This window comes from Gallus gallus, chromosome 6, assembly GCF_016699485.2.
Source record: "Gallus gallus isolate bGalGal1 chromosome 6, bGalGal1.mat.broiler.GRCg7b, whole genome shotgun sequence".
NCBI lineage: Eukaryota > Metazoa > Chordata > Aves > Galliformes > Phasianidae > Gallus > Gallus gallus.
The window spans coordinates 33,766,764-33,788,906 of record NC_052537.1 but is presented as its reverse complement, the minus strand read 5'-3'; the positions used below and the strand labels follow the sequence as shown (position 1 = coordinate 33,788,906).

General features: G+C 42.8%; 2 protein-coding genes across 11 annotated transcripts in view; one reads left to right on the top strand and one right to left on the bottom strand.

The window, feature by feature from the left end:
* The window catches only part of FAM196A (family with sequence similarity 196 member A), a 44,633-nt gene extending 23,464 nt beyond the window's left edge, over positions 1-21,169 (top strand). For 2 of the 4 annotated variants that reach the window (XM_025151920.3, XM_040702570.2), the window contains exons 3-5: positions 3,583-3,763; positions 9,644-9,715; positions 17,909-18,082. In XM_025151920.3, coding sequence (XP_025007688.2) covers positions 3,583-3,763; positions 9,644-9,715; positions 17,909-17,941 — 286 coding nt within the window. In that variant the 3' untranslated portion in view covers positions 17,942-18,082. The other 2 variants (XM_004942352.5, XM_025151921.3) reach the window with 2 other exon arrangements.
* DOCK1 (dedicator of cytokinesis 1) overlaps positions 1-22,143 on the bottom strand; it is a 275,550-nt gene that overhangs the window by 167,610 nt on the left and 85,797 nt on the right. The gene's annotated exons all lie outside the window — the stretch shown is intronic.

Below are 22,143 nucleotides of genomic sequence, written 5' to 3'. Positions count from 1 at the left end.
AAAGAAACACACAACAACTCTCCACTTCCTGACTAACCTGAGTATAATATAAAAATGTATTTACGGGGTGAAAGCGCTTGAATTGCTGCCTTGGGAGTTATGCCATACGCCCACAGTGCAAATACCTCAAAAAGAAAATTAGTCATCTGCTTCCAACTGTCAGGATCCAGTAAAAAACAACAAACTACTGTCTTGGAAACAGCCTAAAAACCTCACTACTGAGCTCCGGCACATTTCAAAGTACTTTCAGAGACCAAATGAATAATTTGAGCCCTGTAATATCAAGACCTATACATATAAAGAAAAAAAAGAGTGGAAAATGATTCTGATATTTGACTACCACAGGATTCCCACGTTCATCCTCCACCATCAGTTAAAAACAGCTTTCAGAAGTGAGTTACTGAAATTGGGCATGGTTTCTTTTGCTTTGTTTTTCTTGTTTGTTATTGTTTTTTTCACATCAGGACATTAGTACCCAGCATAGCTATGGCCTCCCCCAGCATTCCTATGGCAGCCAGAGGCGGCAGGCTGCAATCTGGTCTCCCTTCCTGCACTGAAAGGCTGCAGTGAGGTCTCCCTGGCGCCTTCTCTTTGCCAGGCTGAACGCTCCCAGCTCCCCTTCTTCATAGCAGAGGTGCTCCAGCCCTCTGAGCATCTTCATGGCTCTCCTCTGGACCCATTCCAACAGCTGCGTGTCCTGCTTGTGTTGGGTCCCTGGGCCTGAACACCGTACTCTGGCTGGGGTCTCAAAGGCAAAGCAGAGGGGGATAATCCCCTCCATGCCCTGCAGTCACCCCGGTGTGTCATCCTATGCTGGGGGCACAGGATGGCCACAGCCCTTTGGGGGACTCTGCATAGAGGTACAGGAAAAAGCTGGCCTTCACTCATACTTGTAGCACATCCAAGCTATTGCAAATGAAATTAAACTCAACACAAATCAACCCAACCTGACCCAGGGCACAGGAAAGCATCTCTTTTTTTCTAGCTGCTCTAAATATTGCAACAGCTTCCATACTGCTGGTGAGGCTAACCTCTACTTTGTCACACCTGGCCGCACCTCAAGCGCTGTGTTTGGTTTTGGGCCCCTCACTACAAGAAAGACACTGAGGCACTGGAGTGTGTCCAAAGAAGGGTGATGGAGCTGTGAGGGGTCTGGAGCACAAAGCTTATGGGGAACAGCTGAAGGAACTGTTATTGTTCAGTCTGGAGAAGGGGAGGCTCAGGGGAGACCTTATTGCTTTCTACAACTGTTGTAGCAAGGTGGGGAGTTGGTCTCTTCTCTTCAGGTAACAGCGATAGGACCAGAGGCAATGGCCTTAAGTTGTACTAGGGAGGGATCAGGTCAGATGTTAGGAAGAATTTCTTCTCTGAAAGAGTGGTGATGCCGAGGCACAGCCTGCCCAGGGAGTAGGGGGTCACTGTCCATGTTCAGAGCTGTGGGGACGTGGGCAGTGGGCATGGTGGGGGTGGGCTGGGGTTGGGGATCTGAGAGGTCATTTCCAACAATTGATTCTGTGATCTGTGTGTGAGCAGATCCTCAAATGCAACTAACGGACCCACGTTGGCTGGGAGACACACCTAGGGCTGACTCCCAAGGCTTTTACTCAAGAAGTGAATAAATCACAGTAAGAAAAAAAATCTCCATAGAGTAATAAATAAATAACAGCTTCAGGTGAAAACATAGGAAGAAGAGAAAAAGAAACGTGACACATCTCTAAAATAAAAACCTCAACTGACCAAGATGTAGGCTGACAAAGTTTAAGCATCAAGTCGATTGCCAAGAGCCTGCTATTATTATTATTTTTTTGGCTGCACCAATATCGTTCATTAATGAAAACTCTTAATTGGTGATTTTCAATGTCATGGAAACACAGCAACAGTAAGGCTAAGTCAGTTTTTCTACCAAACTGCCAGGCAGATGTCACAGAACCCCTTTCTGTGAGCTTACAGCTGATCCGAGGTGCCTTATCTGCAGATCTGTATGTATCTGCTGCTCTGGGTGCAGCTTCTGAAGGGAACCCGAAGCAGATATGATTCCAGCAGAAACATGACTTTGCTGACAGACGTGTGTTCAGGTGAGAAAGCTTTCCAACCCAACATAGTGCCAAGTCTTTCCTACTTTAGATTAAGACTCTGTGACAAAGCAGGAATTATTTTCATCTGCAAAACATACCAAGTAGTTTGCGTAGCTAGAACGTGGTTATTCACGTCGTGAGAACAACTGCAATACTCAGAACACAGTGAAAGTTTCTATTCTGCCAAAAGCCAAATTATGTTGATTTTAAGTAAGGATAATTCTCTTCTGAAGCAGCTATTAGCCATATTAGTGCTTTAGTACTTTACAATAGGAAACGCCGCTTTTGAGAAGTTCACCACTAGACTATTTTTAAACCATTATTCTGCACACAGAGGTAACATCAGTGTGTTTAACTACATGCTGTACATTGTCCCGGCAGGACTAGGCAGTGCATGGAAACACAATACCAATTCATACAAAGACTTAAGGAGAATGGTGGTCCACGCTTCCCCAGCTATTCAGCGCTGCCCAGAGCTGTCACTCAGAACAACTTCAAAGGCCCACTGCCTTCTCATGATAATTTGTTGCACTGTATTTTAATAAAAGCATCAACAACAACAAAAATAACCCTTGAAGTCTGTTTATCCTCCTCGTTGGCAGTAGTACATAAAAGCATGATGAGCATCAGTATCATCTAACGAGCATACCCATCAGAGCATAAATGCACTCTGAAGCACAGCCACTTCTGTAAAATGGTGCCATTAAGTAACTCAATTAATATGAAGCATTCCCTGCATCCCTGAGGATAATGGAAGACATCCAGACGTAACAGAACTACCCTTGCAAATTGTTTTATGAGATTTTCTGTTTGTTTTTAATAGTTGCTCAGGACACGTGAATTAGTGCTCTCTCACTAGCTACCTACCAAACAATGGAAGGAACTCAGCGCATACAGTTCTGAGCTTCCCTCTCTCAGCTCAGCATAGTCTGTAATTTATACCAGCAAAGACTTACTCACATGCAAAGATGGTTTTGATGCGTTACGGTTGGTATTTTCAAAAGGTGCCTCAAGCGAGTGCCCAAATTCTGCATTTCACAGGGATTTAGGAGGTGTAATTCCCTTCGGCTCCTCTGAAAACTGCAGCCTATTATTAGTTTCTGCCAGTCCGTGTCAGCAAAATGGCTATTCTTCATTATAATATTTTAATGCTTGGAAGTGTTAATTGAGGTTAAGTCCTGCTTCAGCCTAGAACGCTGAAAGAAATGCAATAAAACGAAAGCCTCCTGCATATCATACGCAATGGAGATAACAGCCACGTGTGAAAAGCTGAGTATGGAGATCAGATACCCTTTGCAAGGTTACTCAGCTAATTAGACGCAGCCACAGCAGCGCAACAAACCTACATCCATGCTTCCCCAAGTATCTGGACCATACGGCATCACATAATGCACGAGGCTAACCAGGCCCACCCACACACAGCCGTACAAAAACAAAATACAAGATGTAAGGTGTCAAAGGATGAAGCTTTGGGAATAACAACTTTTTGTTGGTGTGTATGAAAAAGGAAGAATTGGCTGTTCAGCATCCACAAAGCACGAGCATGCCTCAGCATCAGCAACGGTACGCAGATGAGCTCCGATCACAGAAATCATAGGAACAGATATCATGGAATGGCTTGGGTTGGAAGGGACCTCGAGGATCATCAAGCTCCCCAGGAGGCCAAGTCTGGAGTCTTCCCACATGAGGTACAGAGCCTTCATCTCCAGCCAATAGGGCATATTTACACAATGAAATGTTTGGGATAAAAATGTCCCTAAGATTATTTTTTCAAATGGGTTTTCAAATGTGTTTTCAAATGAATTTAATGATCAATCACCCTGTGCCTACCACTGTTCCATTTCTCTAGCTATTTTTTCTACAAGAAAGGATGAAAAAAGGGAGACTAAAGCTAGTTATGAAATGTTCTACTTCGTACGCTTAAACCAATGCAGCAGTCCCAAAATCACAGCATTAAAACCGCAGAATGAGCTGCAAGGCTGAACACTGAATGACTCTTTAAGTAAAGCACATCGCCGACGGGAGCTCCTGGCTCGCAGGCATCTCACTCAGTGCAGAGTGAAGGGCTCTGCTTTGAGCCTAAAGCAGACCAAAGCCAACTTTCAGTTCTCTAAAAAGAAAACAAATGTTCTGTAGCAATCTTTATTTTCTGGGAAAACCTCTCATTTTACAGACTTGAATAAATACTGAAAAACATTTGTGAATTTACCAGTGAAGAAAAAGTTGACTGGTCTGTAGCCTGACCTCTTCTAAATTAGAATACTCTAATTAAATTATTTTTAAGGGGGGGGACAAGACAGGATTTGATTCAAAACACTCCATCTCACTCAGCACAACCAGAACATTGCTCTCCTCACCCCAATACCCAGAATGTGCTCACACACTGCTCCACCACTTAACACTGAGGATAACCACCTTTACCATCTCTATTTTTCACTACGTCTGCACTTAAAATCCAACCTTGTTGTATGAGATCTACATGCAAAACCACTATTCTCATGGTATAATCTCTGTTGGCACGAGGTAGACGAATTCTGTGCATGTGTTTATGTAGATAATTGCATAAAAACAAGTAGAAGTCCAAAGCCCTGGGGTAAAAACAACAGAATTATTTTATAAGCAGTTCAGTTTATATGTAATTGAATTCATACTGGAGTGACACTTGTACAACACAGAATTGGCTGCAGAGCTATCACACTGCCTTACAGAAACCAAGTGCTGTGAGGCCAGGCAGGGAGGGCTTCCTATGAAGAAATCTAAGGCAAGGGGAATTCAGGGAAGGCAACATCACTTCATCTGTTGTGTGAAAGAAAAACCATCTCTGAAAAAGCTAAACATATTCCATAAGGAAAATGATACTTTAAGGAAAGTTTATCAGAAATTACATCAGAGTAGGAAAAAATCATTGTATATACTATAGTTGGTGAATGGCAATGAGGCTAAAAGCAAGCAGAGCCAAACATGCCAGCTGAGAATTCAGGGTTTCACACTGATCATCCAGAAGTCAAATGATATTTAATACTTATATCCAAGTATCATTTCTATCAGGTCGAGCCTGCCAAATACCACCAATTAAGAAATGTTTTTAAATACACAAATATCTGGGATTACTGTGCATTTAAAGATCAGCATGTTCAAGAACCACGGAGACGTGGTACTAAGGGACATGCTCAGAGGGCATGGTGGGGATGGGCTGGGGTTTGGACATGGGGATCTTAAGAGCTCTTTTCCAAACTTCTGCTAAATAAGCAACCAGCCTACAAATGTTCAGTGAGATCATGACAACTAGAATGTTAATGTTACAACAGCCTTGGTGCTCCCAGTAACCGGTCAGTAAACATGGTCCTCCACCACATCCTTATCTCTAAATTGGAGAGATATGAAGGGTGGGCTATTTGATGGTTAAGGAATTGTTTGGAAGATTGCAGCCAGAGGGTTGTGGTCAACTGGTGTATGTGCAGGCGGAGGCCAGTATTGAGCAGCGTCCCCCAGAGGTTGGTCTTGGGACAGGTACTTTTTAATGTCTTTATCAATGACATCAGTGATGGGATTGAGTGCATCCTCAGCAAGTTTGCTGATGACACCAAGCCAAGTAATGCAGTTGATACAGCAGAAGGAAGAGATGCCATCCTGAAGGACCTTGATAACCTTAAAAGGCGGGCCCTTGTGAACCTACTGAGGTTTAACAAAGCAAAGTGCAAGGTTTTGCACTAGGGTCAGGGTAATCCCAGATATGTATACAGACTGGGAGAAGAACTCCATGAGAGCAGCCTTGCTGAGAAGGACTTAGGGGTCTCAGTAGGTGGAAAACTTAACAACATGAGCTAGTAGGGTGCGCATGCAGCCCAGAAGGCCAGCGGTATCATTGGCTGCATCAGAACAGGGGTGGCCAGCAGGGACAGGGAGGGCATTGTTCCCTTCTACTCTGCCCTCATGAGGCTTCATCTGGAGTACTGCAACCAAGTGTGGGGCCGCCAACACAGAAAGATGTGGAGCTTTTGGAGAGACTCCGGAGGAGGGCCAAAAAGATGATCCATGGGCTGGAACAACTCTTCTGTGAAGACAGACATAAGAAGCTGGGTTTGTTCGGTCTGGAGAAGAGAAGGCTGAGGGGAGACCTCATTATGACCTTCCAATATTTAAGGAGAGATATAAACAGCAGGGAAAACAACTTTTTACACAAGTAGATAGGGATACCACAAGAGGAAATGGGAAGGAGGGAAGATTTAGATTAGGTATCAGGGGGGAGTTCTTCATTGAGAGAGTGGCGAGGTGCTGGCACAGGCTGCCCAGAGATGATGTGGATGCCCCGTCCCTGGAGGTGTTCAAGGTCAGGTTGGATGGGGCCCTGTGCAATCTGATTTAGCACTTGATCTAGAAGCTTGCAACCCTTCCAACTCAAGCCACTCCATGACTCTATGAAACCAGCTCAGTAACTAAGGCAGTGATCATGCACATACGCCTTTATTACAGAGCAAACGAAGGATAACGATTCAGAGATACATTGCACTATTTTTAATATGGCAATAAATTTACTTGAGGCTGATCCCACGTTGCTGAAGCATTTCTAAGCTCTGTGCCAAAAGCCAGACTTTGAGAAACTTCTTAAGCTACTTGCTAGCCAGCCCAGCAGCACAGTGCAGGAATAGCAGAGTGGTGCAGAGCAGGAGGTCGTTAGGCTCTGAAGCAGCTAATTACCTGTATATTAAAGGGTACTTTGCAGGCTTACAAAGAGGAATTAAAATGTCCCAACTGACATCTAATGAAAAAAACTGGCACCCTACGCAGCATGTTTATGTCTTTATCTATAAAGAGGCATTCAAACAACAGTGCTGTATTCCTCTGAAGGCGATTATTAACTACCATTTATGTCCTCGGTAAATAAAGGCTTTCAACAGCTTATCTGTAAACTTGAGGTGTTGTGTCCTTGCTAAGAGTTTTTAGTATTTGATCAATAGCTTGAAAAAATAATTGTACAAGTCCAAGTTTAATGCTGCAGTGACAACCTGAGTGTCTGCCTCCAAATAATCAAAGCGGAACTGAAAAACAGAAATGGCTTCACCCCCGAGAGCACAAAAAAGTACAAGCAAATGCAAAGCAGTGCTGCTTTATCCCCCATAAGGAATGGTACCTCACAGAGAGTTCTACTTGCAGTCCTTTTGCCAGCCTGCCTTTGTAGTTGTGTTATAATTTAGCAGTGCAGTTAATTTCAGTGTATTCCTCTGGATAAAAATATTTCCAAGGGCACATTATTATTTGGTATCAGATTTTAAACCCAGCATGTTCCCAGTCCTCATAAAATACGAGTGGAAACAAAAACAAAACCCACCAACAACTGGAACAGCAAGAACTCTACCTTGCATTTTTCTTTCACGCAGGAAAAAAAGTCTATCTTACAGAAGCAGCAGATTCTCCCTATTAACTGCTGTCTGCAGTGCTGCTGTGCTGAGCAGCTCCATGCCCATGGCGGAGTGCTCTGCCATGACACTGCCCCACACCATTTATAAATCCCAGTGCTGCCAGTGGCCAGCAGTGCCTGATCTACGCTAACGCCACATCCATTCTTTGCCTTCAAGGTCACACTGATAGATTTCTTCTTGCTTTACAACATCTTTTATATAAAATATGCAAGTAACCTAATAAACTTTTAAAGCAATATCCAAACCTTTAACGTAATAAGGGTCGGTAGTTTTCCAAGGAAGGACAACAAAGCCATACAAAGGCAGCATGCTCACCGAGATAAATCTCCTGGAGTTAGTCAACAAAAAATAGCCAACAACTGCATTTCCACGTTAGGGACAGGCACAAACATCGTTCCTTATTTTCCATTAATATTTTATCTGTAGAGGTCTGATATTTTGTCACATGAAAATTAAATCAGCTCTTTTGCAAATGCTGGAGTTTTTGTTATTGCTGCTGTGGCAGGGAAGCACAGATGAGGTCTCGCTGTCCCCACAGTGAGGATGAGGAGTGTGCACACCTCTGTGCTGCAAAGCCAACGCGAAACTGATTGCTGTCAGTTGATGGGATGATGTGGCTCCAGGGCCAGGTTGTCACCCAGAGGGTGGTGACGCACTGAACAGGTTGCCCAAGGAGGCTGTGGATGCCCCATCCCTGCAGGCATTCAAGGCCAGGCTGGATGTGGCTCTGGGCAGCCTGGTCTGCTGGTTGGTGACCCTGCACATAGCAGGGGGTTGGAACTGGATGAGCACTGTGGTCCTTTGCAACCCAGGCCATTCTATGATTCTGTAATTCTATGCCTTAATATTCATTTTAAAATCATGCTCATGCAAGGATATTTGCGTGGTTATGCAGGCTATTTTCTTCTTTGTAATTTCACACATTATTTAAAAGAAATTTCTCCCTATATACAGAAAATCATTTGTATGCCACAGGTGTTTTTTTTTCCTTCCAAACTGACCACATCAGGGAGAATGTTCCTGTAAATTAAGAGCTCTAGCACGCTTCAGATTGAGCTTTGACAACACATAGATACGGGTCAGGTGAGAAAAGGAAATGGTATTTGAATGACGTTTGCTTCTTATAGAACCATCACTACAACATGTCTTTAGACCCAAAGGACAAAATGGCTAAGTACATTTTTCCAGTATTATGCTTCTTAGGATTGCAGAATCACAGAACGGCCTGGGTTGAAAAGGACCACAATGATCATCTCGTTTCAACCCCCTGCTATGTGCAGGGTCATCAGCCGCCAGACCAGGCTGCCCAGAGCCACATCCAGCCTGGATATCAGCCATCTCTTTCAGAACCCTAGGAAGGATATCATCCGGCCCCATGGAGTTACATACGTTCAATTTCAAGAGGAGGATTCAGACTTGTTCCACCATTACAGCGGGACAGAAATCACGCCCCACACCCTCACCTGGAGGTTCATGGTCCTGGCAGGCACGGGAAGCCTGACCACTTGGGAAGACTGAAGCAAAGCACTCATTGAGTACCTCAGCCTTTTCTATGACTGAGGAGCCCAGCTCCCCATTACCTTTTATCAGAGGGGGAATGCTCTCCTTGGCCTGTCTCCTCCTGCCTATGTACCTATAGAACCCCTTTTTGTTATCTTTCACATCCCTCGCCAAGTTCAGCTCCATCTGCACCTTGGCTAGGATCACCAGTAAGGAGGTGAAGCCGCATGTATTTGGGAAGACAAGAAAGCCCCACAGCAGCAGTGTCATGCCTGCAGAACCAGGAGCTGTGTCCATTCGCAGTGAGGGTTCAGCAGTGTGGCACACAGAGGCTTTATGTAAAAAGAAGAGCACCTAACTAGATGGCCTTGTAGTCTTCCATCAGTGTACAAAAACATAACTGAAATGAATCTTATTTTCTCCTTCCAACCATCAATCGCTTGTTGTCCAAAATAATCATCACCCCCAGCAAAGATGAATATAGGATTGTTATCCCATTTTCATAATAGCTAGATTTTTGTATTAACTATTAAAGCTAATTATTAATAATAATAAATTCCTGAAGTTCTTATTTCTACACAAAGCACTCATTGGGGGCAAAAATGTGTTAGATGGCATTTTAATGACCTTGTGTTCTTATCCTTGCAGGCTTTCCTATCGGACCGGTCAAGACACGGCCAACTGCGACACGTGCAGGAACAGCGCATGTATCATCTACAGGTAGGTCAGAAACACTCCCATCCCATTTCGTACTGAATGAGAGGTAATGATTTATTCGTTAGCGCAATATCAAATGTCAGCCTTCATTCAGTTGTTGGGATTCTATTTGTTGTTTTGTTTGAAGAAACAGAAAATAAATTCACCTTCACGTAGTTATTTAAATTCAACAGATATCTGTCTAAAATTTTCCCATCAGAGCTGCAGGTTATTATGGTCAGTACCACTGCTGCAGATCTTAGCTGTGAAGTACTGCAAGCCTCACTTTCACACAGCTACAAATCCTTAGAATTTTCTGTTCAACAACTCAACATAAACTGACGTTTATAGTGGTAAGCACTGAACTGGGGAAGCAATTCGAAGAGGTTTTATAGCAAACATAACCAGACAGAGATTCAATCCAGGCAGTTTAACCAGTGAGATGACATTACTACCCAGGCTTTTACATACTTCCACATTGACAGTGCAGGAATTTTATCCCACTGGCCAATACCCAACATGAACAGCAGCTCTAAGTTCTTTACATCGGACATCCTCAGTCTTCATGCAACACACAGACTTGCTGCATACAAACAGACTCGTTCTGAAGGTGTATGATTCTGTTACATGAACACAGGTCTGCTCGCTACTGTCAAACCAATAAGCAATTACAAACAGCTCAAAGCTGGAAGGTTTTATGAAGGTTGCTTATACCTGCTAGAATTTTCTGTCTGTAGCTGCTACAATTTCTTCTGCAGAAGGAAACGCTTGGAGTTCACTCACTAGAAACAGAGCAGGTGCCAAAGGTAAAAGGCCATGTTTCATGCAGCTCTAAAGCAGAGGTTCCCCTCCTCAAGTTTATCAGCCAAGAGGCTTCTTTTGCCATGTATTATGTAAGGAAGGAATAGCAGATAATCAGTGGGCATGACATGAAGCCATCAGGAGCCTGATGATGTGTTTCATACTGACAGCTTAATTGCCCTCCTCCATTACAGAGAGGCTTAAAGAAAAGCAACAGCATATTTTACATGTGTTGCAGGTAAAATGAAAACAAAAGTAACTCAGATTATCATTTCAGCAGGGATTTCTTCTCTTTGTTATACAAAGGGATAAAATGTTCTGAAAATGTATTTCTTTCTGAAAAACATCAGGAAAGTATTTAAGACAATTAGGCAGTACAGTACAACAGAAAACACATAAAGATGGCTATTTACTGCAGATACAAACTAAAATGAATGTACTGTTGCTAACCAGGTCTGAAAAACATAAGGTGTTCCCTTTCCCCTCCACGTTTCTCTGCTATATCTCTGATTTAGGTAGATCTGCACCTATTCATGCGTTAGCTCCTAGCAGCAAAGGAAAAAAGGACAGAGAACTTCAACTCCACCTTTTCTCCTTGCCGACTAACTTGGAAAGAGATAGATGCTGCTCTGTGCAGGAGAAGGAACCAATTGATTTATTTCCCCTTTACAGCAGTATTTAGAAGCACGTCAATACTAAAGGCCAACCCTGCCTCTCTGCTTGCTCATCCCCAGCAATTTCTTTCTCAGGACAGACTGGGAAATTGCAACAGGGCATGCTGCCATCAGAGATGCTCTTTTTGTCTCGTTAACTAAAAACCAAATCCAATTTGAATTATTATTTTAAGGTCTTGATTTCGAGTCAGCACAATTTAAATTAAGGAACTTCCCAGTTTTTCCCTCTTGCATTCACTGCAAATGATGCAGACTGGAAGTGTATTCCTGCATACACATTACAGCATTTCCCACCAGAACAGCCACTTGGACTGCAGCTATCCATGCTGGGCATTTGCCTACAGCAGTGTTTCCAGGGGAAGTTTTAGCAAAACTCAGCTCAGCTTTTTGTCACAGTAGGAGAATACATGCTGCAGGCAAGAAGTCTAAATGCAGAAGACGGTGCGAAACAGGGGAACTATGAGAAGCCTGAATTACTCTGACAAGATAAGTAGTCAGAAGGGATAGAAGAGAAATTCTCTGATAAAACTAACACTAAGACAGATTGCCTTGTACGATCTTCTTCTCCTCCACAAGTCGTACTGCGGTGCTGGAACCTCTGAGAGAAATGAAGCCTCTGTGAAATGAATCACAGAGCCATAGGGGTTGGAAGGGAGCTCTGAAGATCCCCCAGACGAACCCCTGCTAATGCAGCTTCCCTACAGCAGGTCACACAGATAGGCATCCAGGTGGGTATGGAATACCTCCACAGAAGGAGACTCCACCACCTCTCTGGGCAGCCTGTTCCAGTGCTCAGTTTGTACCTGTTGCCCTTTGTCCAGCTGCTGGGGACCACCAATAGGAGCCTGGCCCCATCCACTTGTCTCCCACTCGTTAGATATTAATAAGCAGTCATTAAATTAGTATTTAGAAATAGTAATTTGAAACAGTAAAAAAAAAAAATAAAAGCAAACATTGTCCGGTGTTAATCCATGTGAAACATTAACCTACTCCATTAGTATCAACGTCTCAAAACCAGAGGTCACAGATCAGTTTCAGAATCATCCATCATTTACAAACTAAAGAGCAAAACTAATCAACAGACAAAAAAAACCCGCATGCATCTTTCACAAACTAATACAGATTCACCACCAGTATTTAAAAACAGATGAGTCTTATTAGGGTACGTTGTCAGCACAAAACCAACTGAGATACGAGCACAGCCTGAGCAAAACCTTTATATTACGAAGGAATTGCACTGATATGTAGAAATTGTACCAAATCTATCACAGCCCAAACCCACGTGCACTAAAAACCTTCACAGGAGGTTTTCTTCTGTGATTATCTTCCAGTGGAACTGCCCTTCCTGCTTCTGTTTAAATTACCATCTCCTGTGAATTCTAATCATTGAACAGAAATCTTTAGGAGAAAATGAGTCTTCTGTTTAATATTTCTGTACATTATTCTATGGCCTTTGTCATGAATGGCTTCCATGAAGCAGACCTCATGCCGGACTTCCCTGTGGCCAAAAGGTCACAAACACTCCATGTTTACAAGGCCGCTTTAGCTTCTGGATCCAATCACTAGCCCATTTCTGCAGTGGGGAACACACAAACTGAAATCAGGACTACACTACTGTAGCTGCTGGGGGAAAAAAATTCCTCAAAGCTGCATTCACCTTTTGAAACAACACGTCCTGTTTCTCAGTGTTTAATTTTGTCTCTGACATTGCATGGCAAGCTCCGGCTATTCAGCTGAAAACATTATGAGAGAGCTCTCAAACCATTACAGGTTAAAATCATGGGTACATACATCAAGGATGCAGCACAGCAACCCATGGAGGCCATTCTCATGAAGAGGTTAGAAACAGTGATCATTAGGGAAATATGTAAAGATGGCATGCAAAGTAAGACAAGTAGACATAAGTTCCCAAGATATTATCAGTGCAGCGCAAGCAGGTAACCAAATGACCAGAATAGTAATTTTCACCATCTTTTTATTTCCTACCCACTTTAATGAATCTGTGCTCTTTCTCATAGAATTCTTATCTCTAGACTGTAAGACTCCTAGTTGAAGAGCGGATCTTAATGGCTTGCCAGCTCTGACAATGCTTTGGATCCTGGGCATTTGTAATATTCAGGTTAAAATAGGAAATTTTAAAGAGATTGTTTAAAAGTGCATTAAGCTAATTTTCAAGTTATTAGTGCTTATCTGGATCCTGTTCTTCCAAGATGCAGCATGCACTAATTCCATGTCATCCTATTAATGCAAGCAGAAGGAGACACAATGATACTCCTTAATTCCTGTTTCACCTTGCCTACTTAAATGCAAAGAGTTAAGCTGCTCTACAAATGCTTGCAGAATTTGGGCCGTAACATTACAAACTGGGTAGTAACGAGGTAAAGAGAGGCAATGCCAACTGAAATGAGGAGGGTTCAGGTTGAACAGAGAGAAAAAGGTTTTCCCCTTGAAGGGGAAAGCAGAGGGACCAGCTGCCCGGAGCCTGGGCAAGCTCCAGCCTGGGTGCTTTCAAGAGGTGACTGCATAAAGGTCCCAAGCAACCCAGACCTGAATCTGAGTTATTCTGATTCTGCAGTCTTACAAGTAAGCAACACATCAGATTGTTAGTATCTAGTATCTTAAAATGATGCATATTAATAACGTGTGACTACGTTAAAAAAGAAAGCCCATCCAAATTCCTGAGCTTGTTGCTAGATATCCTCCCACGTTCCATATGTTTAAATCCAAGTGGTTATGACTCCTCAAACTGTTTTCAATCCCATATACAGCAACAGAATTAGAAAAAGCTCACTCTACTGCCAGCATGCAAAAAATAAACACGCTCATTAACATATACTCTCAAATCATTAAAAAAAAAAAATCGCAAAGCCAAAAACAGACAATCCAGCACACCAATCCCTAATGCACAGTGCTAAGATGCAGAAAATGGGATTAACCAGAAAAGAGAAGTCTGAGGCAGCTGGCTGCGCTGTGTGCATGCCTTGAGCAACATGGGACGTCCAAACTGCCCAACTGGGAAGGGCTCTGTATTGGTTCCTTTATCCTGCAGCGGGCCCTACATACAGACACAGCTCTGACACCTCTGGAAAGCACTGCATTTAACCCACGTGCACCATGCATGTCTGAGCAGCTGTTCAGAATACTTGGTATTCTAACCCTGCACAGAAAAGTGCTCTGAGTTTATCCTGGAGAACTCGGCATTACAGGATTGAGTCCCCACTGCTTTCAGAACGCACAGCTTCCATTTGACAAACCAAAAGCAGAGGCTGGAGGACACCGAGCCCAAAGCAAAAACAAACACAGAAACCCCACAGAGGCTCCTGCTGACTACAATTCTGAAATTAACATCACGGAATCAGAATAATTTTCAACGCTGCCTCACTCGCTGCAAACCAAACTTGCACAGTGAGGGAATGACGCTTCCTATGGACAGAGCAGACCATGACTCGCGTTTCTGCTGGGCTTCACTGCACGCACACGCTGTGCAGTAACTAACATCAGGGCCCAGGAAACAGGAAAGAAAAGGGGAAAAAGAAGGAATGTGATCACACGTTGGGTTCTCCCTGCACCAGTATTGGTCCTGAGTAGAATGCAGGACTGGAGAAGCAGCCATGGGGTCCTGTGCTCGGGGGTTCAATCGGGCACACGCTGACGACAACAACAGCTGCAACTGCAGCAATGCTTTTGATCAGTCCTGGACCAGAACTGGCTCAGTGCAGCAGGATTTCAGAGATTTTAATTACAAAGTTCTCGCCTGTGTTTAATGACACAATTCTCAGAGGTCTGCTGTTTGATTTCCTCTGGCCAAATTTTCACGGGTCTGACATGTATGCAAATGCTGATTCACATACAAATGTCAGGATTCTGTTACAAACCCTGTGAATATACGGTGGCTCTCAGGAAAAAAAAAAAAGAAACACAAAGAAAAACAGAACTTTTTATCACAGACACAACAACACTGTCTATATTTGTTCAGAAAAACAGCCCATCTGTGCAACATGCTGCACAGAGCAAAAAACTGAGATAGTCACTGAGGATGGAGAAACTTCGATGCAGTGTTCCAAACTGGACAATGCTGCAGGTAAGTGAATGCACAGCGTGCCCCAGGTACACATTGGTGTACACCACAACTGTTTGTCACATTCAGATTCGTCTCCTGTTTTTGTAGGCTTTACTCATCATTGCCAATCTAACTATTGAAAAAGATATTGTCATCTCAATATGGAGAAGCACTTCCAAAGCCAACAACCTCCATAATGAATAATGCCAGAACATACGGCCCTCACTAATTCGGTTGATGGAGTTATCATGAGGACACTTGAAGAGATGAAAACAGACAATTTGAAAGTGGAAAGAGCCACGTGGCACAGAGAGCATCTCAGGGAAAGGTCATTTTGAGAGGAAACCTACAGCTCCTTGGGATATAAAAATATCACTAAGCAGAGTGAAGCTGTCAGAGCTGTGACAGGTGGCACAAACAAGTTCATGAATTCAAGAATTGGAAAGATAGGGGAACAGTCTGTAGGGAACATCCAGCACTACGCAACAAAAACACGCAGAGGGCACACAAATATGTAACGCTTGCTGAGTCTAATGGCATTCCATATGTTTGATAGGAAGTTAAAACCAAAAGTGAAATCAGCAACAGCTGAGTTAGGAAGAGATGAAAAAGTACAGAGCAAGGAGGCTTTGGTCTTATTTCTGCAGCACAAACAGTGCGCTCACATCCCAAGCTCACAAGCAGACAAATCATTTGCCTCAAAGGAACAGTTACATTAGAACACCTACAAAGCTAAATAAATTGATCCTGATAGATAACAATCAATGCTTCCACAAAACTGACGCAGCTGTAAAAGCTGAATTAATACAGTTCTCTTTCATCCTCTTTCTACTTCTCAGAAGAAAGATTTTATTTTGATGTAAATTGATGGAAAAAAACAGCCTCCAATGAGCTGCAAATAGAGAACGATGCAGCAGAGAATTTGTCTGGACTGGAACTAAGAGTTCTCCTCTTGAAGTCTGACTTCAATAGAAATCGATTCTGAAGAAGGTTCCTCTGTTCCAAAAGTTGTGGGGTTTTTGTTTGTTGGGTTGTTGGCTTCCTTAAAGTAATGTATTTCTCACACTGATTTTCAGCAGCCCTTCAGAGACTTTCCCAGCTGAATGTAAGAATAACATTTTGAATTGACCTCTACCAATGCCAGAATCTATTTTTTCCTGAGATTCTTCCACTGCATTACTGAGAGTGTTAATGTGGTGGGGTGTTTACAATTGACTGATGTCCCAATCTTCCCACAAAATTCACCTCGCAGTTATCTAACCAAGGGCTTTTTGCAAGCTAAACTGGAAATGTGAATGTGTTCTTAAGTTGAAGGCTGCACTGTTCCTTCATCAGCAAGGGCAAACACTACATTCAGTGGTCTTAGAACTGTCCTTGTAGTAACAGGATATCCAACACTGTGACCTACTGCAAATTCAGTACTTGCAGATGCTGCTCTAATGTGCGTATGTTCAAAACATATGTTCTTTTAGTTTTAAAATATCAAGCAACATGCAGGGAAGAAAAATTACAGTATTTGTTCCTAACATGCCATCAATTTCACTGTTTCCTAAATTTACCCTCCAACACCCAGCTGCAATGTAATGTCCAAGGTAGGATGAAAAGAGTCACTGTAGAGCTCAGCCAGAGGTTGATGTACCAATTGCAACTGAAACTGTGACATTTCATGGTATACGAAAGTAAGTAGCCTAGATTTGGGTTTTAAGTATCAGACAGAAGTAATGTTTTACTGAAGTTCATATTCTGTTTTGTTTTATTAGCTAAACTTGAATCTCTAGCTCTCTCTATTGAAATCAGAGTTACAATTTCATCTTTATGATATTTCTTAATTGCTAGTAGGATTTTGTAGTTGAGAGTGCTTAGAATTCAGAAGGAGTAGTCTGGATCTTAAGTACACATTTTGAAGCCAAACTCAGGGTTAAGTGAGTATTTCCCTTATTTCTATGTTTAATAGCAAACCAAAGAAAACAAGTACACAGTAGCTATTACTGAAATGGGTTCTTCCCATTTTACCTACGGATCCAATCAGCTAAATAAATAGGTATTCACCCATAGATGTTTCCGTCCCAGCACTCACTCACAGCAGGGGCTAGGTAGGTTTTATGTCACTCTCCTTCCTACAGGGCTATCAGCATAAGGAGGTGGTTTGCAGCGTACAGGAGAATTAAGTTCTTAACAAACCAGTTTTTCCATAGAAGTGTACATAACTATGACAGACTCATAGTTAAGAGTTAATTTGGTGAAATTAACTCACGGTAAAGCTTGAAAGAAACAGCTACGGTCAACAAAATGCCAGGACAGCCTTTTTGTCAATGGCTTTTTTCAAAAGAAAGCAGGGGGCACGCAGCCAGGAGAGCAGAGCCCAGGAGCATCAACACAGCCCTCCCGCATAGGGATGACTGAGAACAAGGAGTACCGCCTTCCCTCACCATGCAGCCACCATCCCCATTGCCCTCCTCCACAGGCAGAAGGCATCAGAATCCTCTTTAACATCATCTTCCCACATCTAGTCCTTCTCTCTCCAGTTTCACCTCTAAGAATTGCTGCAGCAGTTGAAGTGTTTATTTTGTATTTGATTTTTAATAAATTAAGCCTTTCCATGGTGTTGTCAGATGTTGTTTTAATTGAAATAGTACCGTCATTGTAATGCAGTAGCTGATTGCCTTTTCTTCTCATTTCTAGTGTGGAATTGGATTTCAAGCAGCAAGAAGATAAACTACAGCCAGTTTTGAGAAAACTTCATCCTATTGAGGAAACTCAGGTTGCACCTTTGCCTTATTCTCAGGAGAGCTACTCCTCAACTCCCAAGCAAAAATCCAAAACTGAATCAAAAAAGCATGGAAGATGGAAACTCTGGTTCCTTTAACCAAGTCCATTACCTGTGGAGTTCAAGGCCTTCTCTGAAATATATTTGGAGTTCTGTCAATCATCTGCAAGGGATGTTGGTACACTGCTCCGTGGCACCGGCCCGTGTTGTTCTGGCTACTCTGGCAGCGTTCAGTTCTCACCGTATGTACCAAAAAGGCCTTTGTACCTACAAACTCATGTTCAGAAGCAAGGGGTTACGTGACACCTCGTCAGCTTTTATTTGCGGTTCACCAATGTGGGATGTAAAACCTGAATTGAGATTTATACAAAGATGGAAAGGAAAACTATTCCCTCCCCCTCCCTTAGATCGGAGAGCATCACATTCTAACCTGTTAAATTGTAGGCTGTCATCCTGTACACAGCTAAATATCACTCTTGTTTTAAAGCCTTTTGGGGGTTTGGTTTATTGTCTTTAAATAACAAGGGGGGAAAAAAAAAAGCAAGCAAGCCTTATGTTTGCAGTGGTCTTCAGTTTTACAAATCCATGTCGATCGGGGAGTGCAGTTTTCAGCACATCTATCCTGGACAAAGCACAATTTTTCATGTGGTCCAAGACCATGGATACTCTCTGAGATGTGACTATATGTATATTTGCCTTCATGTGTTGTAGACTTCAGCCAAGCTATCACATTTTGACAATGCACCATCAGTTCTAATTTAGCTGTGTCCTCACCACCAGGCAAACAAGGCTGCTGCCCATCACCAGCGGGTGGGCAGTGAGAAACGTCCCAAGTCAGGACAAGCCTTAACCACACCAAGCTGACAGGGTCAAGGCTACAGGACAATAAGCCGTCCTAAATCTCACCTTTAATCTTTTGCTGCCCCAAAGCTCTAAACGACACATTCTGGCACAGAAAAAAGTCGACAAACCCAAAAAACACAAAATGAACAATAAAAAGTTCTACGGATTGCTGGCACTTGCCATGATTTAGTATCTTTTTCTAAGGCAGTCTTTGGAAAACCTATACATTACTGCAGAAGGCATCATAAATTTTATAGTATGCATTATGCTGTGAAACCTGTCTGGAAGGAGCAGCAATTTCAGAAGCTGTTTATTTACCAAGCTTCTCAGATGGGTTTCCCAACCAACACATTACAATTTATACCCATATCTATTAATTGTAGTAACCAGTAGACCAGCACTCTCCTAGGGAGGAAATGTTTGATTACTTTTCCTTTTTATTTATTTATTTATTAATGTTGCTCTGAATTATAAACTGAAAACATTTCCTTTAAGCACTTGTTGCTGTCATTAAGCTCATATCTCCAATGACCACATCTCACGCTGGAAGTGGATAGGGACTGGGAATACTGCAGTGCTGGGTCTTTGTTAAGAAGTCATACAGAGTTACATGGCAGTCTGGTTTACTAAGATTTGGTTTTGAGATTTCACACCCTGCAGCATCAACGAGATAGGAATTCTTTGGTCTTTAGGTGGTAGTAATACCGTGAGCAGCAGATGAGTTTGCACATACTACCAAACTTGAAATGTTTTCATTGACACTTCTTCTCTGAGCTCAACATCCAACCACTGAGGGACATGGTTTAGCGAGAACCATTGGTGAAGGGCGAATGGTTGGACTGGATGATCCTGTAGGTCTTTTCCAACCTTAGCGATTCTATGATTCTAACCCGTAACTACAAGAAAATCTGAGGAGAAACACATGGTGTTTGCTATGGGGAAAAGGTAAGAGAAGGAAGTTAGAATGGGAACAGACATGCAGAAGGTGTCAATGTCCTCAAAATGAATTTCAGCGTGCTTTACTGAAAAAGTCACTTTGTAGGGAATTTCAAGAGGGCTATGAGTTCTTGTACACACATAAACAATGTCCTGCAATGCTCTGAAAGCCGAAGGATCAGATGAGGTGACCGGACCCTGTGTACCAGGAAGGAAGTGCAATTGTTTCACGAGGAACGAGTGTGTTTCGTGTATTTTATACCATTTTTAATTAAAGATACAAAGCTGTTTCCGAGGCAGCCCACCTCACACGTTCTAGAAACCCGCCCAATTACTTCCGAACAAGAAAATCTATTTTTTTTTTCCCTTAAAAAGAAATATCAAACATGGGTATAACAAGGAGATACAACAACATTCAGCATTTCAAAATAGTGGTAATCACTTACAAATTTATATATGCTAACATGCCATTTAATTAAAGGAATTAAATCAAGCATCTCTCAGTGGCAACCAATTACAAGCCGTTAGCGTCACCTCATCAGCAGCTTTCCCCATCAATCTATCCTAAATGTTCTCATGTGCAGGGACTGACACAAAGCTCAGCTGCTCCGTGTGCGGTCCCGACTCGTTCCGAGCCCAGGGTTCTGTGTGCATGTCACACCACGGGGGGAATCTCACCGCTGGAACACGTGAGAGCCCCATGGGAACGTTCTCACGGCGTGTCCTGGACACGTCCAGGCTATTTTCTTAAAGAGTTGCAGATTTTTAATTTTTTACATTTTTTTAACAAAGGAAAAGCCGACATACATATAGTCTTGCTTAAACTTACATACCGTGTTCTATCGTACCATACAATGTAATTTGTAATAAAATGTTTTTGCAAGTGTGTAAAAGGTATCATATTGTATTGCATTTAGAAGCACTCAGGCTCAGCCTAGGTACCCAGAGAGAACCCTCATTCTTTAGAGCTTTTGTTCAGTGTGACACGATGCTCTTTTCACTCTCGTGCAGAACACCTTCTAAAATTCAGCTATGAGGTGATAGGAGAGAAACATACATCTTCACTTTCAGTGTGGCACATGAGTAGCTCTGCCAAAGTCAGACAGCATCACTCCCTTCCACACACTGATTTGCTACATGCACTTCTCCCATATCACGCCGAAATTCATTTTTAGTCGATAAATACTGCGGTGACTTTATATGACTGGCTATTTTCCAAGTCCGTATCATTTCCATTAAGCAGCAGTTCTTTGCTTTATAACTACTAGGAAACACTATTCATGTACGTATCACTTGTTTTCTTAACGGAGGAAAAAAAAAATCACTGTAAAAATAGTTTAACAGCCAGGATAAACTGAGGAAAAACTCATGATTAAAACTGAAAAATCCTACCATCAGTACAAAGTGTTTGCTTCTTCTTGCTTCAGGTGCAAAGCCGTCCGTGCTGCTCATTTCACTCAGCGTGTTAATGGTTCATCGCCTATTTAAAGTTGGATAGATCTGTTCCTCAGGAACACTTCCAACCCCAACACTGTCAGACTGCCCCATTCATGCAGCATCTGCATACGGCACACACCGCGTATTGCTTCTGGAATCTGCTAACCAGATTGCCTCTAAGAGTTACCGTGCAATTCTGTTCTTGGAGAAAGAGACTGCACAAAACAATCCCAAGCGTTATTTCAGCCGCCATAACACAGAAGTGGGGCTTATTAAAGTCACCGAGAGCTGGAAATAAGCTGCTGAGCAGTACAGGTGCATGCAGTTGGTTCAGGTAAGCACTGGCACTGCACAGCCCACACCTATTGGCTGCACTGGTAGGGTTATGCATTCCAAAGCAGGAAAGCAGCTTGATATCAGTGACAGAACAAAACCTTTACCACCATCCACTTCAGTTTTCATCACTGAATCCTCTGAGGTGGAAGGGAACCCCTGCAATGAACAGGGACACCACAGCTCCATCGGGTCACCCTGGGCCTGGCCCAGCCTGGCCTCGAAAGCCTCCAAGGATGGGGCATCCACACATCTCTGGGCAGCCTATGCCAGTGGAACAGGTTGGGGCTTTTTGTGAAATAAGTTTGCAACACCACTTCAAATGTTTCCACAAAAATACGCAACTCAATAAAGGAGAAATTTTTACCCCCGGTAGTCCAGTGAAGAAAATAAAGTTTTCTGCTTAACATCTTGGAATGCAAAGCATTGTCATCTGTGAAGTCCGGGTTTAGAAAGGTAATTTACACACTCTAGCTTCAACTCATAAACAAGGTAAGCTTCAGAATGTTCTCTTGTGACCATCAATAACGCCAATTTCACATCTGGAAAGGCATCCCTGTCTTGAAAAGACAGCAGACAGCATCCACCACTGTCTTCCCTC